Below are 12,116 nucleotides of genomic sequence, written 5' to 3' on the forward strand. Positions count from 1 at the left end.
CAGCCAAGTGCTCAACATACCCACGGTGTGGCCAAGCAGACTTTTCACTCCAATCACGAATCCTTCAGCAAACTCTTCAGGCCCTTGAACAGCTCCCTAGAGAGGAATGACAAATTGTTTGGTATCTAAAACACCCACACAACGGGGACATTGCCTTCTCCTCCCACGACCCATGGCTTTCTATCATCCTAGAGAGGTTGGAGCATTGGTACTCACCGTGAAGGCTTCTTCTGGCTGCCGTTGTAGAGGACAACTCCCTGGGTTATCATCCCATGCTCGCTCCAGGGCAGGACGTATGCTAATTCTAAAGCTATAAAAGTAGCCGGATGGTAACCCCACCCAGTTCTTGTAGTCAGCCAAGCTTCGAACGGAAGGCAACCTCAATAACACACATATATGAGTAGAAAAAAGAGCTAGTAAACGGAAACAGGTAAACCAACAGGTAAACCAACAGGTAAAAAACAACAACAGGTAAACCAACAGGTAGAAAAAACAGCAGGAAGATAGAGCCCCATCCCCCCAGGAGTCTGGGACCGCATAGGGAGGGTCGAGTTGTCCTCTACAACAGCAGCCAGAAGAAGCCTTCACGGTGAGTACCAATGCTCCATTCTCGGCTGCCGTGTGAGGACAACTCCCTGGGGACATACCAAAGCCAGGTGACCCAGGGTGGGGGTCCCAGGCTACTGAGGGGGAAGGACATGTTGCAGAACCCTTCTGCCAAAGGCAGCCTGAGCGGAGTGCATAGTGTCCATCTTGTAGTGCCTGGTGAAGGTGGACGGGGACGCCCACGTGGCCGCTCTGCAGATCTCCTCCCACGGGGCATTGGTGGAAAACGCTGCTGAAGTGGAGGCCGCTCTAGTTGAATGCGCCGTGATTCGCGTGGGTGGAGGCAAGTGTTGGGTCTCGTATGCCAAGGAGATGCAGGCCCTGATCCAACGACCGATGACAGCTGAGGAGACCTTTTGGCCCATGGAGGCCGGTAGGAAGGAGACGAGTCCGTCGTCCTGAAGGAGGCATAACGAGTCCGTCGTCCTGAAGGAGGCAGTTCTTTTAAGGTAGGTCTTTAAGCAGCGGCGAACATCCAACTTATGCCACTCCTTCTCCCTGGGGTGGACGGGCTTGGGACAGAAAGAGGGCAGGACCAGGTTTTGAGACCTGTGGAACATGGAGGCGACCTTAGGGAGAACTGAAGGGTCCGGGATTAAGGTTACTGAATCAGCAGAGAATATACAGAACCTGGGGTTGGAGGACAGTGAGGCTAATTCTGAGATCCTCCTGGCCGAGGTGACGGCCACCAGAAAGGCCAACTTCAGAGAGAGAAGGCGTAAAGAAATGGACCTAATCGGTTCAAATGGAGGCTTGTGAAGGACCCGCAGGACTTTGTGGAGGTCCCACGTGGGGAACCTATGTACTACAGGAGGGGATGTTAGCGATGCTCCACGCAGGAAGCGCTTCAGGTGGGCATGGGACAAGAGAGGCTTGCCCTTGAATGGTAGCAGGAGAGGAGCCAAGGCCGAAGCGTGCCGCTTGATGGTATTGGCCTTAAGGCCCTTGTCGAGGCCGTCCTGTAGGAATTGTAGCAGCTCGGGTAGGGAACATGCCCTCGGAGTCAGGTGTCTGTTTCTGCACCATCTGAGGAAAACTCTCCAGGTGCACTGGTAAATGCGGTGAGTGGAAGAGCGTCTGGAGGCCATCAGTGTGTCGAGAACGCTCTGGGAGTAACCGAAGCCCCCTAGCAGCTCCCGTTCAAGTGCCAGGCGGCAAGCTGGAACCAGGCGGGATCTGGATGGAGTACTGGGCCCTGCGAGAGCAGGTCTGCGGAGATGGGAAGCAGAACTGGAGGCCCGGTTGCGAGGTTCAGGATCTCTGGGAACCACGGCCTGCGGGGCCAATGAGGGGCCACCAGAATCACCCTGGCCCCCAGGAGCCGAATGCGCCTGAGAAGTCTGGCCAGAAGCGGAAGTGGTGGGAAGGCGTAGAGGAGGGTCCTTGGCCAGGGAGCCGTCATGGCATCTGTCTGTTCCGCCTGTGGGCACTGGAACCGGCTGAAGAACCGCGGAAGTTGGGTGTTGCTGGGAGAGGCAAACAGGTCGACTCGAGGGGTTCCCAGTCTTCTGGACAGGAATGAGAAGGCTCTGCGGCTCAGGGTCCATTCGGCTGGGTGGATGTCCTGCCGGCCCAGCGGAGGAGCAGAACTGCTTCCTGATGAAGGGAGCGAGACCTGGTGCCGCCTTGCCGGTTGATGTGTGCTTTTGCTGTCACATTGTCGGTCTGGACCAGGACATCCTTGCCCCTCAGCGCAGGTAGGAAGGCTTGAAGGGCCAGGCGAATCGCACGGAGCTCAAACCAGTTCATGCTGTGGCCCGACTCCTCTGGGGACCATCTGCCCTGGGCCGACTGAGAAAGGCAGTGAGCTCCCCATCCCCGAAGGCTCGCATCCGTGGTGATGAGAATTCGAGGGAGGTCCAGAAAGGGCTTGCCGGCCTCTAGGTTTCTCTTGCAGAGCCACCAGCGGAGCGAGGAGCGCACTTCTGGAGACAGTTGAACCCTCCTGGACGACCTGGAGGAAATGTCCTCCTGGAAGGGGAGGAGAAACCATTGGAGGCAACGGAGATGCAACCTTGCCCAGGGGACAGAGTCGATGGCGGAAACCAGTAGACCCAATAACTGAGCCAGCTGAAGGACGCGAGGCCTGCTGGTCGCCAGGGTCTTTGATGTCATGGACCAAATCTTGAGTCTGCGTTCCTCTGGAAGAAAGAATCGGTCCCTTTGGGTGTCCAGGACTACTCCTAAGTGCTGGAGACGGAATGTAGGAGACAGGTGGCTCTTGGCGTGGTTGACCTGGAAGCCGTGGGACGTTAGGGCCTCTAGGGTGATCTGGACGTCCCGTTCTGCATGGTTTCGCGACATCACGATCAAATCGTCCAAGTACGCCGAGAGGCGGACCTTTTGCAGGCGGATGTAGGCTACTAGAGGAGCCAGCACCTTTGTGAATGTCCTTGGGGCCGAGGAGAGCCCGAATGGGAGGGCACGATACTGATAATGTGCTCCCCTGTAACAGAATCTGAGGAGATGACGGGATAAAGGGTGAACAGGAACGTGTAGATAGGCCTCTGTCAGATCCCCTGATGCCATCAGGTCCCCGTGTTGTAGGCCCTCCGCAATGGAGCAGAGAGTCTCCATACGGAACCTGCGCTTGCGTACCCATCGGTTTAAGGATTTTAGATCGAGGACCGCCCTGTAGGAGCCGTCCCGCTTGGGCACGGTGAATAAGATTGAATAAAGCCCTTGACGGTGCTCTTGAGGGGGAACTGGCTCTATGGCTGCGATGGCTAACAGGTGGTCTATGGCCTGTTGAAGGATTCTGTGTCTTGTGGTAGAATGAGAAGTTGGGGTGGGCAGAAACCTGTGTAATGGGGGGCCTGACAACTCTATTAAGTACCCCTCTAAAATTGTTTTCAGGACCCATTTGTCTGTGGTGGACGCCTCCCAGGCATGGTAAAAGTGGGAGAGGCGACCTCCTATCTTTAAAGAGTCACTGTGCTTGACGTGGTTTAAACTGCTGGCCTGGCTGGGCTCTCGAATTGGACTTGGCGGGGAAGTTACCCTTTGGCCAATTGGGGCGCCTAAATCTGTTGTCTCGCTCGTGGGGGCAAAAGGAGGGGCGAAAGGAACGAAATTGGTGCTGCTGAGGCTGACCCCTACGAAAGGGGCGCCGCTCGTCCCTCCTGGCTGTGCTGGGAAGGGTCAGCTTTCTATCCTTGGATTCAATGAGGATGTCCTTAAGGGCTTCATCCCCAAAGAGCTTAGTGGCTGAGAAGGGGACTGCCGCTAAGTTGGCTTTTGATGCTGCATCAACCTGCCAGTGGCGGAGCCAGAGTGTTCGCCTAGCGATCACATTAGTAGCTGTAGCTCGGGCCCCGAAACGTACTGCATCCAGGGTGGTGTCAGCAATGTAGGCTTGTGCCTTCTGGAGCTTTAGGGCAATCTGGCGGGACCTGGCTGGATCTGGGGGAGGAGACTGAAGCAACTCATCGGTCCAGAGCAGTGCTGCCCGAGAAATGATGGAGGCGGCTATGGAGGCTCTGATAGAAAGAGAGATACAATCGTTATTTCTCCTTAACTGTACTTCGATTCTCTTTTCGGCGGGATCCTTCAGCGTTGACTCTCCATCTTGTGGGAGGACCGCACGAGAGGTGAGGGCTGAGACGTGAGCATCTACTGGAGGCGTTTGGAGTTGTGCAGCTGCTGAGGGGATGAACGCGTAGTGCTTATTAGCTAAGGAAGAGACCTTCTTCTGGACCGCTGGTGCTTGCCACTCCTGCTGGAGAACCTCTGAGAAGGTATTTGGCAAGGGAAACAGGAGCTCTGGTGAAGAATGTGTAGGTAATACCAGAGATTCCTTGGAGGGAGCAGCCCCAGGATGCAAACCCTCAATATCGAGACCCAGGGTGCGCATGGCCTTAACAAACAATGTGGAGAAATCATCAGATGGAAAAAGGCGCTTAAATTGAGGGGTGGATTCCTCCATCCCTGCCTGTCCATCAGACCACTCCCCTTCTTCCCTGGAATCGTCCCCCAAGTCTGCCAGATCAGGGCAAGCCCCCTCTGTAAGGGCAGTATCAGCTTGGCCCACGGGGGAACGAGGCAGGGCAGGGACCCTCCCTAGGTGGGTAGGGGACTCTGGGCCCGTGTCTTCTGAGGAGTGGGCTGGGGCAGGGCGTGTGGCAGTGGGGCTGGGCTCCCTACGCCTCTTCTGCTGCCCCTTGCGGCCCTTCCGCCTCTTTCTGTGGGATTTCCCATGTGGGGTGGAGTCAGAATCGGAAGAGGAGGGAGAGGAGGGGGAGGGCAACCGCCTCCCTCGCTTACGGCCCCTCTTTCCCGCCTTGCGCTGATGCAGGGCTTGCGAGAGCAGATCACTGATCCAGGCTTTCCAGCTCTCCGGCATCTCTGGCCCTGGGGCTGCAGAGGAGGGGGGAGGGGGAGGGGGAGGGGCCGCTCCCTGGTCTCCTGCCGGGGCCTGCGCTATTGGTATCAGCAGGGGGGGGCTATTCGATGGGGAAGCCTGAATAGGGGCCATGGAGAGGGGCTGCCTGCTCTCGGGAGCTCCCGTTCCGCCAGGGGACTGCCGCTCACACTCACCCTCCTCGGTCTGTGCGATGCCCTCCTCCTCCTCTCCCGAGGAGCTGGTGGCCTCCGAGGATCGGGCCGCTGTGAGCAGTTCCAACACTTGGGCTCTCCTGCGCCGCCGCTGGGCCCTCGCCTGCTCTGCCTCCTCGAGGGACGAGCCAAGATGGCGCCCTTCGCTCTGTGCGCCCGCCCGCGCACCGGCAGCAGCATGCCGGTCTTTCTTTGAGGCGCCCGCCCCCGCAGAGGGGGGCGGTGCTGCCGAAGTGCCCTCGCCCGGGGAGGACGCGGTGGTCCTGGGCATGGCTGCAGCCTGTCTAGCGGCGGCCGCGCTCGCAGCGGGGCGGTCCGCCTTTGCTGCTTGGGTCTTTTGCCTCTCCGCACGTGATCGGAGTCCCTGCAGGCACGGCTGCGGCTGCTCCATGGCAGAAGGGGGGAGAGGGAGGGAGAAGGTCTGGACAGCAAGCGGGGAGCGGAGGACTGAGTAAATAGGCTGAGCAAACGAGCGGGGGTGGAGCGGAGATTGAGGCTCGGCAGGGAACCCTTTTAGAAGAAATGCCTTTTTTCTTTTTCTTTTTTTAAAGATGAGGGAGAGGGGAGGAGGGCAGCCGAGGAGCCAAGGAGAAGGGAGAGGCGTAAGCAGAGGAAGGAGCAAGTTAAAAAGGAGACTTATCTGAGGAACGAAGCAAGGCTGAGTATCCTTTCCTGGAGCGTTAGCAGGACGAAAAGAACTGGGTGGGGTTACCATCCGGCTACTTTTATAGCTTTAGAATTAGCATACGTCCTGCCCTGGAGCGAGCATGGGATGATAACCCAGGGAGTTGTCCTCACACGGCAGCCAAGAATGTGTGGCTGCTGGTGATGTCTGAAGAGGTCATTGATCACCAACACCAAGACATTTTGCTGCCTGAGGTGAAGGACAGTGTGCCACCCCTGCCACCTGCAGGTGGGTGCTCAGCACTTCCAGGCCAAGGTGCTGAGGCAGCAGTGGTAAGACTTCAGCACCCTCAGACTAGGCCACCAAGCCAAGCAGTCCTAGCTAAAGTTGGAAGGGGGAAGCAAGAGGTGCACCCTGGTGCACGGAGGAGGGCAAAGGTGTTGCAGGCCCCAGCAGGGTGAGGAAGGGGGCCACAGTGGATGGCAGTGGGGCATCTGTAGTCGGGGGGGGGGCATTTGCCACCCCTTAAGAACCTACATAGGGACACAGGAAGCTGCCCTCTACTGAGGAAGACCCTTGGTCCACCTAGCTCAGTATTGTCTTCACAGACTGGCAGCAGCTTCTCCAAGACTGCAGGCAGGAGTCTCTCTCAGCCCTATCTGGAAATGTTGCCAGGGAGGGAACATGGAACCTTCTGCAAGAGAGCAAGCATGCAGAAGCTCTTCCCAGAGCGGCCCCCATCCCTTAAGGGGCATATCTTCCAGTGCTCACACATGGAGTCTCCCAATCAAATGCAAACCAAAGTGGACCCTGCTTAGCAAAGGAGACAATTCATGCTTGCTACAAGAAGACCAGCTCTCCTCCCCTCAGCTGATCCCAAGGCAACCGTCTCACCCTGCCTCATGGAAGGGCTGCCCTGACTAATGCCACTTTCTGGCCACATCCTAACTAGGGAGCACATCTGCACAAAGGAAAATGCCTGTGCACAGATGTTTCCTAGTTGGGTGACAAGCCACTCATGCCAGTGGGTGCTGTGGGTGCAGTGCCTGCCAAACCCAGACACAGGAGCCGTGTGTGCACAGCTTTTACCCAAAAGGTGCAGAGGACTGAATCTAGCCCCCTTCTCACCACCACCAAAGAGCTGGTCAGCACAACTGCCCAGTTTCTTAATGGGCACTACATGCAACAATTAAGACTGGGGCTAGTATGCCTATCGTGCTTTCCCCCCCAATATAGTCCTATTAAATGCACTAGTTTGCTATTGATCAAGATGCAACGTTTAAAAGCTTTAACGTCTTCTAAGTAAGAGCCCCAGAGCCTCAGCGCCTCGACAAGGTCATACCTGGAAAGGCTCATAGAAGAAGGCTTCCACGCCCTCAGACAAGCCTCTGATCAAGCCGAAGGGATTTCCCAGGACATCCAGGCCGAGAACAAGAACGTACATCTGCTTCAGGAACTGGAGCAAAAAAGGCACACCACCACGAGTCAGCACTTTTTGGAGAGAAACCAAATGGAAACCAGAATCTACGCACCCATTTAAGAAGCAAGATGAAACGGTAGCTGAACGGCAAAGATCCGAGGACCATACTGCTTCAAGAAAGCAGGGGTCTTATTCTCAAAGCAGGTTCTTCGAGGGGTTATCTGCACAGTCACATGCCTGGGATCTGGGCCTGAGCAGAGATGCTGCTGTGGCACTCGAGAAAGAATTGAATGGAGAGGGGTGCAGACCACAAGAAATCTGGGCCTTGAATCCAGGGGGAAAGGTTTGCATCTGAAATCTTGACGCTCCACTCTACAAGTTTCTAGACACTGTTGCTAACCCTACCCCTGCTAACTGAGCAAAGAGGCACCTCTTAAAGTGGTGATTCTCTTGTATTTAGCAGGGGGAGAGCAATTGGCCCTATCCAACCCCAGCACAGCATCCCAGTGGCTGTTTCTGGTGTCAACCTTGTGTTCCTTTTTAGATTGTGAGCCCTTTGGGGACAGGGGACCATCTTATTTATGTATTTTTCTATGTAAATCGCTTTGAGAACTTTGGTTAAAGAGCAGTATATAAATATTCATAATAGTAGTAGTAGCAGCAGCAGCAGCAGCAGCAGTGCAGGCATGGATCCGAGCATGCAAATGCACAAAGCACATGAAGAAGCAGAAGCATAGCAACACCACATGCATTCTGACCAGGTGAAGAGAGTGAAGCTCTCTAGGAATGCAAGATGCTGCATTTGGAAGCCCCACAAGATGCTGTTTCATGGGAAATATCAGGGAGAAAGTGACAAAGGAGGCAGATAACTTACTTGGTCTCTGTAATGCCCAAAGACTCTCCACATTAACTGATCTCTCTTGTAAAACTGATACCGGATTTCAAAGAAAGCAAGTCTGAAAGAAACAGAGAATCAATATATGAAGAAGATGAACGGCTCTGCATTCGACACGGCTTAGTGTGCTTCAAATGGTGTGGCCAAAGTGGATAAAGAAGTTTTTCTCTTTCTCGCATTACAAGAACTCTCAGTCATTCACTAAAATGGATTGGCAGGACATTCACGACAGAAGTGGCGGGAATACGTCTTCACACAACCCATAATGGGATTCAAATGACCACGGGCAGCTTTAAAAGGTGACAGAACAAATTCACAGGGCAGGAGAGGTCTATTTTTCATGAAGGCTATATAAAGCCTCCATGTTCAAAGGCAGTCTGTCACCGAATACTTGTTGTGGGGAGCAATTGCCTCTAAACTCTGCTTGTGGGCTGCCAGCCTCCCTCTATACAGCTAAAAAGCCTTCACAGTCCATTGGTATGGCTGCGCTTCCTTCTGACCATGGTATTTTACAGCCTGCACCTCATTTGACGGAGCTGCTAGGAGCAGCAGCATATGCAGTTCCAGGACTGTGAAAAGGGACCAAGAGTGCACATGGTTTATCCCTCAGAGCCTAGCAAGAGCCCTTAAAAGGCACCTACAAGGTACATGGAGGCAAAATGTTCCATCAATCCACTTACTTAAAGATAAGATCATCCACATCCGTCAGAGTGGCTCCAATGCTCTTCAGCAGCAGATTCACAGAATGGATGGCTATCATTTCTCCTCTACCCTTGTCAGATGCTTCCCCACCAGAGCCTAGAGAAAGGCTCAGATGCAACTAAACAAGACAGAAACAGACTCCAACGCATCAAAAATATTTTGGGTTGACTAGCTCAGATATCTTACTAAATACAGAAACGTAGAAACTGAGTCCAGAAGTTTAAACAGCACTTAGAAAAAGGCCATGTTTTTGTGATAAAATCACTATTATTCCTAAAAAGCCACATCTTCACTTAGTGTCTAAAACCACAAAGCGTGGGGGCTAAGCAGGGCACTCTCCAAAATTAGCACCACAACTGAGAACACTTGGCTCCCCACTGCATTTCAGCCGGCAAAGGAATTCAGAGTAGGAACTCAGTTGCTGAATCAAGTGCTCAGGGAGGAACATCTAGGAAAGGCAGTCCTTATGGGACCAAGTCATTTAGAGTTGTAATAGTAAGAACCAGCACCTTTAAAAAATCTTGGAGGCGCTTACTTTTGCCATCCAATTAAATTTTACTGTTTCCCTTGAATGAAGTGAAAATGTACTGCCAAGGAAAGATAGCCCCGGGGAGAGAGCTCAGTAATGGAACATCTCCAATTTTTTCTTATATAGGCTGAGGGCAGATCAGAGTGTAACTCATTCAATTTCCATACACACGATCAAGGTCTGGATAGGTCATGAACAAACATATTCAAGATTTCTTAGCAACTCATTATTAATTAATTAATTTAATTAATTATTATGATTAGTTGTAATACTCTCCTTTATGGCATTTATCCAGGAGGAGCCTACAAAAGAGGACAGCATCAACAAGGCAAGGTGACCTTTATTCAGGTGCCAAAGAAGAATGTATTATATGTATTAAGTTATACAATTAATAAATGTCTTCATCAGAAGCAAACACAAGAAGTTCTCCTGTATCCAAAGGAGCAGAAGGTTCCAGGTTCAATCGCCAGCAACTCCAGGGGCATCTGGGAGAGAGCCAGGACTGAGACCCTGCTGCTACCAGTCAGTGTAGACAACACTGACCCGATGGAAGACTGGGCTGAATTGGTATAGAGCAGCTTCAGCTGCACACATGGGACCACCATGTCCATGACAGTGAGAAGAGGAAGATGATGTGAAGTACCTTTGACTCACACACCGCTCTGCTCTAAAATCAAAGAATGAACTCCTCACTTACAGCAGGTTCCACAAAATTACTTTGAAGGAACCCAAGAGAGATCTTCTTCCATCTAGTTAGCTAGCTAACGGGGAGAGAAATTAATTTACCACACATGGAAGCAGAGCAAGAATGCAAGCGAGATACTGAGCTTGCTTCTCCCTACTGTGCAAGCCGTGGGACTGTAAACAAGGAAAATGAGAATGGGGACGTGAAGTACAAGCTGAAATCAGGACAGCTCAATCAGGCTGTGCCCACTGAAGAGAATGATCTTTTTACTACCCTCCGTTAATTATGTAAAGCATCAGTGAGTGCACAAAACAAGTGTCAACAGCTAGGGCAAACACTGATACATCGGGTTTAAACAAGACATTTTTTTCAAGTATCACCATTTTCCGTTATTCTGTGGTCATATGGCTTGAACAGATCAATGCAGGACTTTTTATCAATCTGCAGACTAAATGTATGCTGCAATATAATAAGCCCTATTGTCACATCTCCAAAACACAGTCCTTTCAACCATACCTTCAAAGGAGAAATATGGAAATGTTCAAAGAAGCTAAGTGCGGACATATCACTCAGGGATGATTCCATCAACTGTGTATTCAGAGCATCAACGTCCTTCTGTATTAACTTGGTCTGAGAACACAAGTTTTCATAGAAACCGTCAATTAGGTTCAAATGTAGAAAGTATGAGCTACAGAAGACTGAGAAAGGTCAACAATTCTACACTTTTGTCTTAATACATGAAGCCAATGATCTGCATTTTCAAAGGCTATTACCCACCATATTAATAAATTATTCCAACTCTCTCATTTAATATCAGTCTTCATCATCTAAATGCCTCTCACTGCACTGCTATTAAAACGTTATCAGGAGGAAAATTCAACTTACTCAGAAATTTTTGCAAAGGTAAAATTCTTTGCATTAGTTTAACTTGTAAGACAAGAAATCAAGATTGCAAAAACACTACACCACAGAAGAAATAAAGGAGGAGCTTGAAGAGAACGTTTACTTCATGATGTCCAATGGACCACCCAGAGACCCACGCTATCATGGCACAGCTTGACTAACCTTTTGGAACACTTTTACAAAGTAGCACTTGAACAGGTGGAGTCACACTGCTGATGGTTACTAGTCTCCTAATGGCCCATGCAAATTACACTAAATAAATACAACCTGATAGAAGAATTATACAGTTGCGCAAATCTGCTCCAGTTCTACTGTATACTCCTAGTAGATATTAATATCCAGAAAAATATATGATTTTCTCTACTTGATTTCAAACTTATGGACAGATTAATGAATAATTGTGTTCTGCACTTTTACAGAGCAGAAGGCTTTAAAAGCCAGACTATCAAATGACCACAAGCACACAACACTGTGTTAACCAGGCATTACCCTCTGTTTTTCAGCTTCGGGGTCGGTAGATGGAGTAAGGAGTCCAAAAACAGCTCCTAAAAATCCTTGATCTATTTTTAAAGCCATCTCTTGGATTAGAACCATGAAATATCTAAGGAAATGGAAAACATCAATATGTGACAATGTGGCTTCCTTTGAAGGCAACTCTCTAAATTTGGGGGTTAAAAAAAAAGTCAAATGGCCTTGTGGTGACTCACCATGAAGGCTTCTTATTATTGCTGCTGCATCCAAGGGTGTCTCAGCCAGCTGCGCCTACTTTACAGGGATACCCTGAAGGGGCAATCTCTTTTTGCTTTGACCTGCTCCTGCATATTTCATAACTTCTTTGTCCGATCGGAGCCTAGCCTAGACAGGCGCCACAAGACCTTTCCTGTTTAGTTCCAGTTAGTTTGGATTCGTTGATCTTTAGTTAACATTAGTTAAAATGGGTTTTGGGGGGGGGCCTGCCTTAGAGCCAAGCAGGACTAAAAGAGAAAAATCTAACTTCATATGCATAGTCCTGCCTTCTAGCATCACAGGGAGGGGCATAAACCACAGGTGAGACACCCTTGGCCTGAAGCAGCAGAGAATATTCAAATCTGTTTCATTTTTTAAAATATAACCAAATTATACAAAAAGGTACCAGATATCCTAATACATATGAATACACAAACCTTTAATGCGTTAAAAACACTTATTATGAGACGT

At 50.9% G+C, this 12,116-nt stretch overlaps 1 protein-coding gene across 5 annotated transcripts in view; it reads right to left on the reverse strand.

Moving 5' to 3' along the window:
• Positions 1-12,116, reverse strand: part of VPS13C (vacuolar protein sorting 13 homolog C) — a 136,403-nt gene that overhangs the window by 13,638 nt on the left and 110,649 nt on the right. For all 5 annotated transcript variants that reach the window (XR_008311401.1, XM_053272123.1, XM_053272121.1 and 2 more), the window contains 6 exons: positions 11,409-11,520; positions 10,533-10,646; positions 8,781-8,920; positions 8,080-8,161; positions 7,128-7,241; positions 21-96 (listed from right to left, as the gene is read on the reverse strand). Coding sequence is in view for 4 of the 5 variants with exons in the window: in XM_053272123.1 (XP_053128098.1) it covers positions 21-96; positions 7,128-7,241; positions 8,080-8,161; positions 8,781-8,920; positions 10,533-10,646; positions 11,409-11,520 (638 nt within the window). In the remaining variant the exon portion in view is untranslated. The remainder of the gene's footprint in view (positions 1-20; positions 97-7,127; positions 7,242-8,079; positions 8,162-8,780; positions 8,921-10,532; positions 10,647-11,408; positions 11,521-12,116) is intronic.

This window comes from Hemicordylus capensis, chromosome 10 (assembly GCF_027244095.1).
Source record: "Hemicordylus capensis ecotype Gifberg chromosome 10, rHemCap1.1.pri, whole genome shotgun sequence".
In the NCBI taxonomy this organism is placed as follows: domain Eukaryota; kingdom Metazoa; phylum Chordata; class Lepidosauria; order Squamata; family Cordylidae; genus Hemicordylus; species Hemicordylus capensis.